This window comes from Crinia signifera, chromosome 4 (assembly GCF_055691185.1).
Source record: "Crinia signifera chromosome 4, ASM5569118v1, whole genome shotgun sequence".
Lineage (NCBI taxonomy): Eukaryota > Metazoa > Chordata > Amphibia > Anura > Myobatrachidae > Crinia > Crinia signifera.
Genome location: NC_139220.1, coordinates 156980602 through 156997563, shown reverse-complemented (window position 1 = coordinate 156997563; position 16962 = coordinate 156980602). Strand labels below are relative to the sequence as shown.

Genomic DNA, 16962 nt, shown 5'->3' with positions numbered 1-16962 from the left:
CCTGGGTGCGACCCAGCTTGTACATGGAATTAGTGTTATAAAAGCCATAAGAGGCTGTCGGATGCCAATTAACCTACCAATGTATTTTTTAAATTGTGGCAGGAAACACACTCAACCATGGAGAGACTATAAACACAGATAATGCCATGGATCCATTCTGTCCACATATATTAAAGATAAATATGAATTAGTATTTAGGAGGAGAGGAACCCTTCACAGGTATACGCGTCCCCTCGCGGGAGCTCGCCACGCTTCGGGCTCGGTGGCTCGCTGCGCCTGCCACACTTTATATTCTCAACTCCACGCCGACGTGGATAGTAGGGGTATGAAAAGGTCGGAGGATGCGCACCGCCGCCCCTCGCAGGCTCGCTGCCCTCGCCACGCTTCGGGTTGGCTTCAATCGTGGGGTGACGACGGGGCCATATACAATGTGAAATGGGTCATATTGGCCCATTTCACATTGTTTCCTATGTGAGATGGACTTAATCAAGTCCATCTCATCTTGTGCCATTATAATGGCACAAGACCGACGCGATGCTCCCGATTTTCAATGTTAAAAAATATTTAAACATTGAAGCCTATGGCAAAATCGCGGGCATCGCGTCGGGGGCCATGTTAATGGCCGCGACCGACGCAATGCCCCCGATTTTGCCTTTGACGGTAAATGGACCTGATTTCAAAGGAAATCGGGTTCATCGCGGGCATCGTGTACCTTAACTTTAAGGTACACGATGCCCGCGATTGTGGCCGTTCTAGGAAACAAGTATCGAATCCACTCCTATATTTACCGCCCAGATGGTATGGAGATGAAGAAAAGACTAATTCAGTCAGGAGATTTTATGCATTTCCCATAGAGGTCATGACAGTTTGAGGTCAGTATATTTACTGCTGTAGTTCACCAGGGGAGTATTATATCCAATTTGGATTGCATTTGCAGCATTGTCCTCCTTTGGTGGTAGGGATGAAGCCTGGCCTTTTTGGGGTTCCGCGCCCCAGATTCTTAGTATTAGGGACCCACCAGAAATGAGGTTACCGTAATGCTTGTTAGTCGGGCAAATATTTCTTGGCCAATGAATATACCAAGAACCTCTATTATTGATTGAATTTGATTAATAATATGGAGTGTGCATCTGCACAACATGTCTTTCTTCGTGGTAGGGATGAAGCAAGGTCCACTGAAAATAATGTCCTCGGTACTTGTGTATTATCACGGCGCCCACTACGCTATTTGCGTAGAGGGCTATTCACGGTAGTGGAATCGCATCACATGCCATATTGTATGGCATGCGATGCAATTCGATTTTCCTATCTAATGTATTCACTGCTCTGTGTCAGTGAATCCATTAAAAAGATAGGATGCCATAAAAAATCGCATCGCATGCCATTATTGTATGGCATGCGATGCGTTGGTGTGCAATAAAAAAATCGCATTGCATGCCATTATGTGATGAGATATTGGTTCTGATGGAACGTAGAATAATGCCATTTAATGGTAAAATGACATATAAAGTCATTTATTTTGGACCCCTAACCCCCCCCCCCCCACTATCCACGTCATCCCGAAGCGTTGCGAGCGGCGGAGGTATGCGTCCGACCGACCTTTTCATACCCCCACTGTCCACGTCCGCATGGAGTTGATATTATATAGTGTGGCGAGCCCGAAGCATGGTGAGCGGACGCGTAATACATGTAACATAATACGCGTCCCCTCACCACGTTTCAGGCTCACTGCGCTCGCCACACTACATTAAATCATCTCCACGCCGACGTGGATAGTGGGGGTATGAAAAGGTCGGTTGGACGCTCACCGCCGCTCCTCGCGGAGCTCGCTGCGCTCACCATGCTTTGGGATCACATCGCTAATGACATTATATGTCATTTAATGCTATAGTACATTATGTCATTTAATGCTATAGTACATTAAATGCCATTATAAGCCTCAAAATGGCATCTCATCGGATGCCATACCATAACGGCATGCGTTGCAATTTTCACTACGTTTGGGTACGTAGTAAAATCGGGCGCCGTGCTAATACACAAGTACCAAGTCCTCCAATAGCAAAGTCGGGGGCGGCTGGTTGGATCCCAAAAAAATGCAAGTGCATGAATATATAGCTATTTTGAATATATAGCCAACTTCATTGAGTTTTTTTTTTTTTGGGGGGGGGGGGGGGGTGCCTGACCTCTCACTGTACTGGTGGTCAAACATAATATTGACCTTTTTTTAATCTGAATATCTTCTAGAATAAATTGTCCCCAAAAATGGTGTCTATGGTGCAAAGTGACATAAGGAACTGATCATTATATTATTTTGTTAATTACTTTTTCCTAGGAGTCAGATGGCCTTTGATGAGGAATCATCGGCTATATGTACTGCAATCTCAGTTTTACAAGAAATTTATGAATCTTATTCTAAAACACCTGAATTAATGAATCTATCTTTTCCCGCCTGTCCTGTGGTAGGTGCTCCGCCTCGAAAGGACGAGCGAAAAGCAGGTTTTAAAACTCCAAATTTTGAACCTAAAGTTTTAGAAGTGGCAGGAAGAAACGTACCCTCTCCTCCTTATCTGACTGCTTGCGGTAGGTGACTTCAGCGTCAGCGGGTTTGGCGCTTTCCAGAATAAACTGTAATCTCTATACCTTGAAGGATTCAGCCAGGCTTCAGCTCCGCAGTGGAGAGAAAATGGCGGCAGTACACAGATTAGGAAAAAAACAAGTCTCTGCTTCAGCAGGGTAGGGAAGCCAATTGGCGCCCTTTTCCCCCCTTTAGCCGCTCCCACAAGTGTTTCTCCTCACCTCCAGTGCCTCCCTTGTTCCTAGGATCACTTGGAGTCGTCCAGCTGCGCTGGACACCTGTAATAGACTTCACTTCCCCAGAGGGATTTCCGTCTATAAGCCCTCCAAGATGGCATCCACCATAGCGGGATGTCTGTCCCCCACGATCCCCTTCTATGCAAGGAGCTGGTTTCAGACGCTCCCCAGGCCCAGGCAAACCTCTTCTTCAAAGAGTTTAAGCGCGGTGCAGGAGACGCCGCCGTCTCTTTACATGAAACGCAGCTGCGTCCCGCTGCACACTACTGCAAGCGGAGGATTGTCTGAAAGGCCTTTGGATCAGAGTTCAATCGGACAATGCCACGGCAGTGGCTTACCTGAATCATCAGGGCGGGACTCGCAGCAGCATGGCAATGCAGGAAGTCTCACGGATCTTCACCTGGGCAGAGATCAACATTCCGATTCTGTCTGCAGTCTTCATTCCGGGGATCCGGAATGTCGAGGCAGATTTTCTCAGCTGGGAGGATTTGCTGGAGGGGAATGGTCCTTACATCCAGAGGTATTCCAGAAGATTGTGACTCGCTGGGGGCTCCCAGAAGTGGATCTAATGGCATCCAGGAACAACTGTCAGGTACTGAAATTTTGTTCCAGGATCAGGGACCCAACCGCTTGGGCGGTGGATGCTATGACTGTTCGGTGGAAATTTCACCTGGTATACATTTTTCCTCTGTTTCCAATGATACCGCGGGTATTGAGAAGAGTGAAGTCTCAACAAGTGCAGGCAATTCTGATTTGTTCCAGACTGGCCCAAGAGGTCATGGTATTCGGACATTCTGAAGTTATCAGCGGAATCTTGGCCTCATCCTCTTCGTCAGGACATTCTCAGACAAGGGCCATTTCTGCACCTGGACCTAGCGCGGCTCAGTTTGACGGCCTGGCTTATGAGACCTCCTTACTAAGGTGGAAAGGATTGTCTGAGGCAGGTATCCAGACTATGCTAAGGGCTTGTAAACTGGTGTCTGATGCAAATTACCATCGAGTCTGGAAAATTTCCATTAGGTGGTGTGAGCTTCAGAAGGTTCACACTTCCAGGTTCAGGGTGACCAGATTGTTGGATTTCCTTCAAGATGGTTTCTCTACAGTTTTGGGACTACAGTCTCTAAAAGTACAGATTTCTGTGCTATCAATCTTCTTTCAGAAGAGGATAGCCTTTTTACTGGAGGTTCAAACTTTTTTACAGGGTGTAACCAGGTTAAAACCCCCATATAGGCAGCCGGTGGCGCCTTGGGATTTATCGTTGGTTCTGTCAGTTCTGCAGAACCCTCCTTTTTGAATCGTTAAGGTCGGCTGACCTAAAATGTTTCTTGGAAATTGACATCTCTGTTAGCCATTGCTTCGGCTAGGCGTGTTTCGGAGTTGGGAGCTTTGTCCTGTAAATCTCCACATTTAATTTTTTGTGATGATAGGGCTGTGCTTCGAACAGTGCCTACGTTTTTACCAAAAGTGGTTTCTTCTTTTCATTTAAACCAGGAGATTGTGCTTCCGGTGTTCTCCCCACCAGAAGGGGCAAAGAATAGGGACAAATTAAGGAATTTGGACTTAGTTCGTGCCTTGCGAATTTATGTCAAAAGGGTAAAGGAAATTCTTGAAACAGATCTGTTGTTGCTATTGTACGATGTGCATAAGAGAGGATGGCCTGCTTCTAAGCAGAGGATTGCCAGGTGGTTAAGGTCAATTATTGCCTTTGCTTATACCAAGGTTTGTAGACCTGTTCTCTCTTGGATAAATGCACACACCACCAGGTCAGTAGCTTCCTCTTGGGCTGTGCATCATGAGGATGCTTCATTTAGACGGGCAGTAATAAGAACTGGCAGCCTGAGTGTACTCTTGCATAATACCGGCTCGTGAACGTCCCAAGGTGAAGCTGTGTCACCAGACTGGACGAAAGAGAAAAGAGGATTTTTGTAAGAACTTACCGCCCGAACCCCTTTCTCTGAGTCCAGTCCGGTGACACACCGATCCCTCCCCTATGCTCAGTAAGTCATACCGTTCATGTGTATCATGTTATGGTTATATGATTGTGCATATAAGATGTCGGGCATTGTACTGAGTTGCGTATCCTAGTGTGCTTTAGAAACTGAACTGAAGCCTGATGGGATGCGGAAGGGGAGGAGCCTGCAATCAGAGGAAAGATTTCAGCATAGGTGCCTGGCTCCTGCGGACCCTCCTACATCCCAAGATGAAGCTGTGTCACCGGACTGGACTCAGAGAAAGTGGTTCGAACGGTAATTTCTTACAAAAATGCCCTTATTGTATACACATAGACCTCAAACTTTTTATTTTACTTTCCATAAATTGTCCCAATGTTCACCTAGATGACTCATTTCAATAAATCTCACACATTAGCTTCTAAGAAAACCATAATGGTATAAATTGATATGGTGGGAAATCCCATGGTTGTTAAATAGAGGGAAATGCGAAAACCATTAATTAAAAGTTCCTTGTTCTCTAATGCTATGTACAGTCAGAAGTGATTCCTGCCAATATAGTTAACTAGATTGCCGCAGTTACAGGAGAATGAGACAGGGAGTACACACCGACCAATATTGTTTACGATATCTGTCAATGATGTCACCCATCTTCTATTCCGTACTGGCAGTCACTGACAAGATTGTCAGATTGAGCTGCATGTACATTCTACAGGTGGGCCATTATTGACCCACGATTGCGCGCATAGTTAATGAAATTGACCAAACGCACTGGATGATATGTATGTGGTATCATTAACCATATCGTTCGGTAAATATTGCCCAGTAGAACTGTGGAGGAAAATTGCAGTAAAAAACTGAAATTTTTTTTTAAATTCAATCTAAAATTTCAGACTTCAACTTGCAATAAATAATTAAGTGCTTTACTTTATAGAATTTAAATGTGGGCTTCTTTACATTGGGAGAACATGAAAGCAGTTAAAAGTCTGTTTAACTGAACATAATTGCAATATCAAAAACTACCTACACATATATTGGATAATCCATGCTTAGTGACTGTTCATAAAATCTGGCACATTCTAATGCATGCGTTTTTTTAAATCTACATATATCTGGGGAATCCAGATTTTCAGGAATGGCTCAGCCCTTCGTTTTGGAATGTGGCTTTTTAAATGACATAGGCCGAATACTAAAAAAATATCTTAGAAAGCTCTCGCGTTTGTACAAGCCATAGGAAAATTACTATACAATGTATCACTGAAATCTAATCTCTTTTTTTCTTCAAGGGCATCATTATGCTAGAAGTATTTTCAAGGTAATCTTGGCCCTGAATTAAAACAATCCATTGGATATTCGTTTCAGTTCACTCCATGAAAAAGTAATGTCAAAATAAGGGAAACAAAATAGCTGGTACACTTCCATGAATTAGATTTTTGAAGAATTTATTATTATTTATTTATTAACAGTTTCTTATATAGCGCATCATATTCCATTGCGCTTTACAAAAGGAGACCGTGATACAACAAACAGGGTATTTACAGACAGTCAAAAGGTAGGAGGGCCCTGCTTACAATCTATAGGGAAATAGGCATTTATACATGAGGCTAGATACTATATTCTTTATTGCGTTAATTCCACCAGAATGCACCATTCCTTGTGTGCTGTAAGATACAGTGACCCAGCAGTTTGGCCATGGGTCAGGAGGATGGAAAATGTGGAAATGTGTGGACTGTACAGTGGGGATGTGATAAGATAAGAACTGTAAAATGGGTTTCTGTAATAGACTTGGGCCAAATGTAGTAAAATGCGATTTTTGGGCAAAAGGTCGAAAATTGCACATAATGTAGTAATGTGCCAATTGGAGTAAAATTTGTGCATGGTTCTGTCGGGGGAAAAAGGGGTGTTTTTAAATTTAAAAATAATTAAACGGCATGGGATCCTCCCAAATCATAACCAGCCCCAGTATATTTGAGCAGGTCTTGGTTCCCCAAATATAGGAGACAAAAAGAATAGGAGTCCCTCGTATTTTGGAACCAGCACAGGGCCCTGACAGCCAGAGGTACCATGCCACAGCCGGGGGACACTTTTTGTACAATGTACCCCGGCCAAACCAGGACTACAGTGGTTGGTCAGCCCTGGACAGAGTAACTGCGGGAGTGGTGTCCAGGCTTTACCCATCCAGAGCTGAAGCCCAGGCCTGTCCCTGTCTCCCCTAGGCTGTGGGTGGCGGGCGGATGGATGATAAAAAAATAAATAAAAAAGAATACATTGGTTCTCACAGTAGCACTACAAGTCTAAGAAGGCCTACCTGCATGCCGGGAGTTGGAGAACCACAGGTCCCAGCATGCGGGACATTCATGGGCCTGCTTAGACTTGTTATTCTACTGTGAAAACAATGTGGGAAAAAAAAGACGGACAAAGAAAATATAACATTAACACACACACGCACGTACATAATTACCCTATTTACGTTCCCCCAACAGAGTTACTCCTCTCCTGACGTCGCAGGGACTACGCTCAACCTTGATTGGCTCGAAGCATTTCCATGGCGATGCCAAAATCCAATCAGACCAGAGCACTCCCCAAGGTACCCCGTCCAGGGCTGACTAGCCATGGCAGTCAAGGTTTGCCCGGGGGACCTTGTAGTAGATATTTTAGCAAAAGAAGTGCGCAATTAAACCTTTTATGCAGCTAATCCCAATGTACATGAAGTATAACACCAACGTTTCTCAAATATAAACCAGAAGGAAAAATAAAGTGTACAGTGAAAAAGATAGCACTTAAAAGTAACCATTTCACAAAGTAGTTATACCTTGTATAATGTAATATAAAGATACCACCAAGTCGGCATGTTCCTATACACTTTTTCAGTATTGGACTTTAAGTATTTATAGATATATAAATAGAAATAATAGCAGTTCAGTTCTATAGGTGAAGTTCACCCCTATCACATAATATGAGGGGAGAAATAGAAACCAAGATATTGCAGATCACTTTTATAAAAACACATTTAATACATAGTTTGCACTTACACTAAAGTGACTTTCATAAAAGCTCAAAGCATATAAACTTAGGCAATCCGCATATAGGCAAGATGGTACATGGGTCTTCAGCTTCAGTACCCCAGTCCGGATAATGAGCCTTGGTTGAGAATCCCTCAGCCAGTACAGTGTCCGCCTAGGACAAATGGGTCCAGAGTAAAGGCACGTTTAACGCATTTCGGATAATATCTTCATCAGAAGCATGTCTATAATGTCCAAATAAGTGGGTATATATACTCTTACCAATAACCATTAACATGTGTCCAACATCGCTGCTAACTGGTGTCCCATTAGCTCAAAATCCAAAATGGCTTCACACAGCAGAAATACATAACTCTTTGCATTCCATTGAGCAGAAATAGCCATGTAAGACGGCAAATCTGATATCCTAGCACTCAATGTAAAGTCACATATACATAATTATATATAAAATAAGTAAAGACAGACACTTTATGCAGAATTCCAACTGTCAAACAGGCTCTTCTTCCGATATTTACAGCTCCGACATGCGGCCCAAGCTCAGCTCACCCCCTTCACTTCTGACTCCCCGATTAAAACTCTCCTCAATAATTTAACTACGAAGGGCCAAATCTCTAGTCTATATAACAACTTTAACAGTCAGATGTACATAGCCTTGATTCTCTTAAAGCCAAATGGGAACCCAACATTGGGGTCCTGGACGGAGAGCAGTGGAGTCAGATCCTAGGTTCGGTCAAATTGATCACCCCTTGCCTGAGGTACCAACAAATTTATATTTTTATATTGCATAGGGCCTACCGCTCCCCGGTATCTATGTGTAGGGCGGGGCTCAGACCAGATGACAGGTGCCCTAGATGTGCTTCACCTGATGCTGACTTGTGGCACAAGTTATGGTCCTGCCCACAGGTATATGCCTTCTGGGAAGTGGTCTGGACTGATATAACTATTACCGAACCCTCTGTCCCCCCTATTGACCCTAAGTACTGCATATTTGCTCTTGATCTAGAAGAAACTCTTTCACCCTCAATCTACAAATACGTCTTATGCTTAACCTCTTTAGCCAAGGTCCTTATTGCTAGGAAATGGTTTGATGTTACATATATAGTACAATTGGAGGGCCCTCGTGACTGAGGTATCGGGACACGAGAGATTCACCTACAGGTCCAGAGGCTCGCTTGCCCCTTACTTGAACAAGTGGAGCAGGTGGACCTCTTCTAGATTTGCCTAGGCTGTCGACATTCAGCAAAACTTGACTTATCATTAACACCAGCTTGGAAGCGTCCTTTAGCTCAGTACATTATATGTTATAGTTCTGAAGCATACCCGTTTAGCCCACTTCATTTTATACTCTTGCCTTAATGCCATTATCTCTTTAATAGTCAACCCTTAATTTAACTGCCTTTAAGTGGGGGGAGGGGGGGATTTTCATTAGTTTTACAAGTTGTAAACTGGAAAATATAAACTGTGTCTATCTACATAGCATAATTCGCATAACTGCATAAACCATTTTCACATTTCTGTCTCGCTGAATAACCATGAATACGCCATTGGTTTTGAAAAATAGTGTATGTTCTTTATTGTTAAAATTGCAGTTATATGAACTTCATTGTAATATCGTCATACTGTATAATTATGCCTGTACATCTTTTGCTCAATAAAAAATACTCAATTAAAAAAAAAAAAAAGACAGACACTTTATTTTCATTATAGATCTATAAATGGTTAATTCGGACATTCTTTACAAAAACAAGCAGTTATCACATAGAAATTGGAGATTATTAATTTCACTGCAAAGATAAAAAAATAGTATCAATAATAAATAAAAGTATATCAATCAGAAACCATCACCAATGGGATATAGCATAAGGGCAGATTAGAAGAAAAGGAATTAATTTTTAGTTGAGGCAAGGTTTTAATTCAAATTCACCACTCAGGCCTTGGGAACTAGAGTGCCCAAATGGTGAATCCACCTCATTTCAGTTGGAGACCATCTTTTTTCTATAACACAAGTATGCCATTTTGGTAATACTTGTTATATACCCAAAAAATGAAATGAGTAATAAAGCTTTCTTTAGCTTTATGGGCAGTTCTAAAATATTCAGCCACTGTATGTGTGAGCTATTGTTTATGAATTTTACATGCTCAGCTGCATGGACCTTTAACTGCCTAGATGCCTTTCCGACATATGAAAGTCCGTAGGAGCATTGTAATCCGTACACCAACTTTTTTGGAATGGCAAGTTAGAAATTGTTTAATGGGGACATTTTTATTTTTGACCGTAAGCTCCACAAACTTTTTCTTTAACCTTGACCGTTTTGCATATTAAAAAGGATCCGCATAGTGGAATCCTTTTTGTCCTAAAATTCTGAGGGGTTTCCACCTTGGAGGTGCTATGTATTGGGCTCTCAAAGAAGGAGCTTTACTATAAATAAATGAGGATTAGGAGGTAACTGTGGGCCAATTCCCTCCTGCTCTCTTCATTTGAATTTCCAATGGTCATTCTTTCTTCTTGAATTTCCCAGTGCTTTCTCTAATGCAAGACGGAGCAGATAAATTTCCTTTCCTTCACCACACACTATTTCATTATCAACTGATGTTTGGAGTAATCCTTAACTCCTCATACAAAGCTAAGCCACTACTCATCTGTTTACATCTGACCATCTCCCCCTTTACATTCCCACCAGTTCTCTTCACTCCAATAATGCATACTGAGTCTCCTGCCTACTGATTAACTCCTACCTCAAGATTTCGCACATGCTGCTCCCTTTTTCTGCCATTTTCTTATTTTCTCCCTCATACTATCCACCTCTCTACAAAATGTAAGATTGGACTGGCTCGCAAGACATAGATTTTCACTAAACCCATTAAACGGTCATCCTAACACTCTGTTCTGCCCTCTCTTTCTATCCCATCTTTGGCACCACTGCTTACACCACTTTTTTTAGAAGGAAAGCTTTCGTGAACAGGGCCCCCATCCCTCATGTACTTCTACTCTTATTTAAACTACCTTCTAACACATATTCCCTTAAATTACATAAAAATCCCTCTGTTTTTTGCCACCTCTGATACTTTTTTATTTAAATTTGCTGATGCAGCTATCTATATATACCCTGTACTTGACCTATATTGTCTTGTATTGTGATTTGCTTACTTTTTTAATCCTTTGGGTGCCAACATCTGTGAGAGATGCACAAAATATCCACTAAAATGCCAGCATCGCTCACATTTATTTCCCATATAAACATTACAGGTCGTTATGATGAATACAGATTTTGCTTGACAATTGTCACACCTATTTTGACAAATTCCCTTGGCCCTCAAAGGGTTAAGTGCTCTGTAATTGGGTGCTGCGGATCCCTTGTGGTGCCGTATAATATATTTTTTTCCCCCTAGGAATGTTTTATAGTAATAAGAACATTACTACAACAATTAAATGTTTCAAGTTATACTAATTATATCGTCTCTGTTTTTCTTTCATAGCTCAATAAACAACAATTACAGACAATAAGGGAGCGATTCCAGGCTTTCCTTAAAGGTGAAACACAAATAATGGCTGATGAAGCTTTTATCAATGCGGTCAGAAGTTATTATGAGGTGAGTTTACTTTCAGAGCAAGAATAGCTCTATGTATCTCTATTTTCTGATTTGTATCCTAGGTGAGTCTATGATCGAACACTTGGGAGCAGATTTATCAAAATTTGCAGGGTTGTATCAATTATCACATTTTGCAGGGACAGAGCTTTCTCGCAAGCTCTGCCCCTGCATGCAATTCCCAGCTCTTTAGATGTTCTGTGCATGAGGCACTGCTGACATTGCTGTTACCACCGCTGTGCCCTCTCACCGCTGCTCATACCAGACCAGAAGCTGGTGATCACAAATATGCACTATAATGTGTATTTTACTATGAATTGAGAGACTGGGACTCCGTTTTACAAAATGAGTGTCTCCCCAGGGATGCCCCCTGCTGTAGCCTAGCTGGAGAGCTGGCAGGCAGTGTGTGTCCCTGGGGATACTGCAGGCTAGCCTGGAGAGCAGTAGAGGCTGGCAGCCAGAGTTGATCTCACGGATGCTGCAGTCTAGCTTGAGAGCTGGAGGCACATCAATGTTGGTGAGAAGCAGATATGCCTGTTCATCTCCCCCCACACCTCCAAACCCTGTCACTTCACTCCCTTTCATGCCCACCATCACCATATTCCCTTTCACACCCCTATCACCTATCTTCATATCACACCCCCCTTTCACCTCACTCCATATCACCCCCCCTATCATCCCATTCCCTCTCGCCCCCTCGTCAGCTTACCGCTCTAACCTCTCCACCCATCTCCCTTTTTCTCTTTTTCGCTCTCTTCCTGTCCCCTCTTTTTCTCTCTCCTCTTTTTCTCTCTCCTCTTTTTCTTTCTAGTAGCATTGTGTATGTACAGCTGGAGTGACAGTATATAGCCATGCCACATATCCTTTTAATCAGCAGAAGCTAAAAGTGCATCCTATTCACTTTGATTTGACAATAGAATGCATTTTAACTCCTTCAGTGCGTGTGTGTGTATATATATATATATATATATATATATATATGTGTGTGTGTGTATGTATGTGTATATGTATGTATGTATATATGTATATATATGTGTGTATATATATATATATATATAACAGCACTTACCCAACCTTGCAGAAGGGAAGAGGATAGACCAGCACTTGTTTTTAGGTTGAAAAAGGTTGAATGTATTTAAAGAATTTTTTTTTTTACACCACAAGGTGGTGTAGTTCACCTATCTATATTTCTTATGCACAAGCACCTATGAAAATTTCTTCAATGTCACAAAATAATCACCTATAATAATACACCCTTCCTGCCACTTTCCCCATGTCTGGAATGTTCCATTGAGACGTGCCGACAGGAGAGAAAGTGAAGGAAGGACATCGTCTGATTGAAAGACACCACTACATGAGAGCTTTCATTTACTTGCTGGTACACATATAAAAGTATCCAAGAAGGATTGGTATATTATGTATCGTTTAAAACACTGAAGGCGCAGAGGTCATACCACTTCTCCATGCGTACTTTCTTGGTCCTACGGAAATTAGGACAACCTGATGAGCTCTGACGACACAGTCACAATTTCTGGAGTGTTTTTTTCACTAAGGACTACCTTATCTGAGGGATCACTGCTGATCCGTGTTCAACTTACCCGATTGGGTGATATGCTTTTTATCTACCTTTTAATTGTGAGTGTAATAATAAATTGTTTAAACCTTTGAACAACAGGATTGCACTATTGCATTTTTCATTGAGCCCATCTAGGTCATGAGCAGCTGTACAAATTTGCCACCAAAGACCTGTTACATGCGCTATCTGACAATACACATGTGAGTGGCCTGTGAAAATTAAAGCACTGGGATTGTTTTTACAATATTGCACTATGGTCTTCTTTTGTGTTCTGAGTTTTTCAGATATTAAGTTTTGACCTCCTTGTTACCAGTGCAAGTTGTTTCCTGTCTCGCCAGTGGGTATACCTATATTTGATCTTTGCTAATAGCTATCTTTATCAACTTCTATTGGACCCTGCACCACAGTTGCCACATTTATGTATATATATATATATATTTTAAACACACCTCCCTAGGTATTTTTTAAATAAGTGCTGGTGGGGGTTACTGGTGCAGGGAGGGTATCGATAGCTTAAAAAATGCCCAGGGATCACTAGCACTGATTCCCGGTCACTTGGCCCCTCAGGATACACTATTATACAGTTGCTCACACACACACCCTGTCAATAGTTCGATAATCATCGTGCGTGATTGCATGGCTAGCGTCTCCCAGGGAGTATAGACACAACACTGGAATCTTCTGGGGTGGACAGTGATGTGAGTGCTGCTTGAACAATATCAATAGAAAGAGAGGCAGGAAGAAATGGATGGACCCCGAAAGGGAAAAAACATGCTCTTGGTTATGTTAAGCTTAATGAAAAATGTAGACATACAGGACTAGATGGCAGAAGGGCAGTTGGAGCTATGTGAGAGGATGAATGGTTAGAGGTTCAAGAAGCAGAGGTAGAGTTGGATGTCTTCATCATAAAGATTGCATTAACACTTTGGGCAGTATTCAGTGCTTTTTTGCAAGCTGTGACAGCGAGCAGTGCTGACTGCTCGCTGTCACAGCTCGCACGGCTAGTATTCAACTGACCCCCCTGCACACACAGTTTCCCCCTTGGGTTTTTACAACTACGTGGTAATGGTATGTGCGGCTGCTAAAACAGTCGGGCTCGCAGCTAAATGCAGCGGGCTCCCTGCATTTGCTGCGAGGCTCACCTTTTGGGGGAATCCTTGCTGTCTTCTGACAGCGAGGATTCCCCTGTTAACGTTTAATACGGTGAGCGCCCGGCACGGAGGTTAAATTGTGAGGGTCGCTTGTCTTTGCCAATCCTCACAGTTTAACCCCCTCACTGGCCGCATTGACTACGGCCCTTTGAGTGCCAATATTGCTCTGAGAGATGTGCAAAATATCTGCTAAAAATGCCAGGGCCTTCGTCGAGGAATGTGAATCACTTTAGTTATTGCTGGCAAATGATCTGAAGTCAATTAGAGGAAGTTGAGTTAAATATTCTGACCGAATAAAAACAGGCATTTTTTTGCGGATATTTTAGACATCTCTCACAGCAATGTTGGCATTCAAAGCTGTTTCAATTAATGAAATGTTTCAATCCACTGCTTCAACCCATTTTTTAATACATTCAAACTTCTCAGGCAAATTGTTAAAAGAAAATTGAGACCTGTTGCCAGTTAATTAAGTCTTTACGGAGATGGGGATTTATATCTGAACATTAATCATAAATGTTCCAAATGTAAAACTGAACCTGTGAGTCCTGTAAACAGCCCTAGTGTAAAGTCAGATTGATGATCTTTAAACTATCCTCACGGTTTGCCAATATAAATTGTATTGTTCTACAATTGAAATGGATATTATTTTTTTTGAACATCTGTTTAACAGGTTTTCTTGAAAAGTGAACTAGTTGCCAGAATGGTACACAATGGAGGGTGCTCTTCCAATGACTTCAGGGAAGTTTTTAAAAAGAACATTGAAAAGCGAGTACGAAGTTTGCCAGAGATTGCTGGATTAAGCAAAGAAACTGTTTTAAGTTCTTGGATTGCTAAATATGATGCTATTTACAGAGGTGAAGAGGATCTTCGCAAACCCCCAAATAGGATGGCCCTTAGTGCGGTGTCTGAACTCATACTTAGTAAAGAACAACTTTATGAAATGTTTCAACAGATTTTGGGAATTAAGAAATTAGAACATCAGTTATTATATAATGCTTGCCAGGTAAGTGTGTGCAGTTTTATATGTAACACAGTTTGTGTTTTCAGAACTGCCTTTATATTATATTGCTTTCTTAATCGTTATATCAGTGTATCGGGCTAATACTTTTTGCTGTTTTTTTTTTTTTTTTTGTGAAATTCTCCATGTGATCTGATTAAAGACCACTTAATTAAAAATAATATTTGACTTACATGAGAGTTATACATACAGTATATGTTTATAAACATTTTATAGAAGTTTCTGGAGCTCATTTGAATAGAAAATATATGCAATCATTTTGTGACCATAATCAAAAATTATTTCTTACACACTTAAGACTTTTGGCAAGTATCCAAACAAAACAATTCTAAGTACTGTAGTATGCAGCAGATCTCAAGTTATGTAAGGTTTGTTATTTTATCATATGTAATTGAGAATATTACCAGTACTGTAGCTTTTTATATAAAAAAAACCCCCAATGCTTTTAATTTAGGGTCCCTTTTAGTACCATGTAGCCTTTGGGCTTTATTTTTAAAATATGGCTATTGCAAATATTTAATAAGACTATATGGTTATGGTCACTGCAGATAAGTGGTTCTCAATTGGGGTACTATTATACCTGGTGGTACTCTGCAGACCAATTGGGGGTACTTGAAAATAATATTGGTAATGGCGGAAGAAGTTGTTGTTTCCTGATGGCAGAAGAAGTCTCCCCTTGCTGTGGAAGCGAACCACGTTGCGTCACTTCCTTTTCCGTCTGCAGCGTCATCAGCCTGACCAACAATCCTCTGGGAGATACCTGCACTGCCCTCAGACATCAGCGATCATCTTTCCCGCACTGATGGTGGAGGAAGCAGCGACATTAAACCTAGAGGCGTTAGTGGGAACCCTGTAGACAGTACACAGCCAGCGGCCATACACAGAGGGACCCGATTCCAGACTGCACACTATTCTTCTGCTACTCTTTATTATAAGGACACAAATACAGTACCGCTCACTTCCACTCCACTCATAACTACTGTGAATATTTCAATTGAGAGGAAAGGTTAATCATAAACAAAAAGCATAGTCAAGGGATATGGGAGAGAAAAAAGTTTGTGGGAACCGCTGCTGTAGATCACAGTTACATATTATTATGGGGGAGATGTTTCAAACCTTGGAGGATACAATGGAGATGTAGAGAACCACCATTTTTTTTTGTTGGGAGGGGGGGGGGCAGTGATTTTGTTAAGTTTGGCTAAGTCTCTAAGGAAAATCACCTACATCACTGTGTGTGTGTGTGTGTAGGGGTCATTGCCATAGCGGGGCAGGTACATGAACTTCGCTATCGCTGATACAAAAAAGAGTGTTCAGTGAGTAAAAATGTCATTTTAGTGGAGAACACTGGTGCTGACAGCTCGATCAGCACATATTGCTGACACATCATGCTGTACAGTATGTGTGTTGATCGATCAGAGTGACCTAGCGTCCCTCAGAATACTCACAAACATTGGCATGTGCGTAGGGGCCTTAACTGCTATTTTACAGGCTGTATTTGAAAACTGATTGTTACTTTCTTTCTCTACATCTCCCCTAAAGAATGAAAGAATGAGCAGCTAATGTTAACAGAAAACATATCGTTGCTGTGCTTGCTGTTATTTGGAGGATTACAGTTTAAAACAATTCCGCACTGACCAAATCTTCAGTCATTTCTTGTATCACTCCACTTAAATTGTCTTTGACAGTAATGTCGATTTAAAAATAAAAGAAAAAGTGCTTGGGGGTGTTTAAATGGGTATATACACAGATAAATGAATGAGTACAAGTGCTTAGCCGCTGAAAAGATAAAACAAAACAAGGAGTAAAAACAATGTTTACAGCCCTCTTCTGATATGTTTGAGGTTGC

The 16962-nt window shown here is 41.6% G+C and overlaps 1 protein-coding gene across 10 annotated transcripts in view; it reads left to right on the top strand.

Annotated features, from left to right (window-relative positions):
* Positions 1–16962, top strand: part of CADPS2 (calcium dependent secretion activator 2) — a 547338-nt gene that overhangs the window by 53241 nt on the left and 477135 nt on the right. For all 10 annotated transcript variants that reach the window (XM_083182838.1, XM_083182837.1, XM_083182844.1 and 7 more), the window contains exons 2-3: positions 11261–11374; positions 14769–15101. In XM_083182838.1, coding sequence (XP_083038964.1) covers positions 11261–11374; positions 14769–15101 — 447 coding nt within the window. The remainder of the gene's footprint in view (positions 1–11260; positions 11375–14768; positions 15102–16962) is intronic.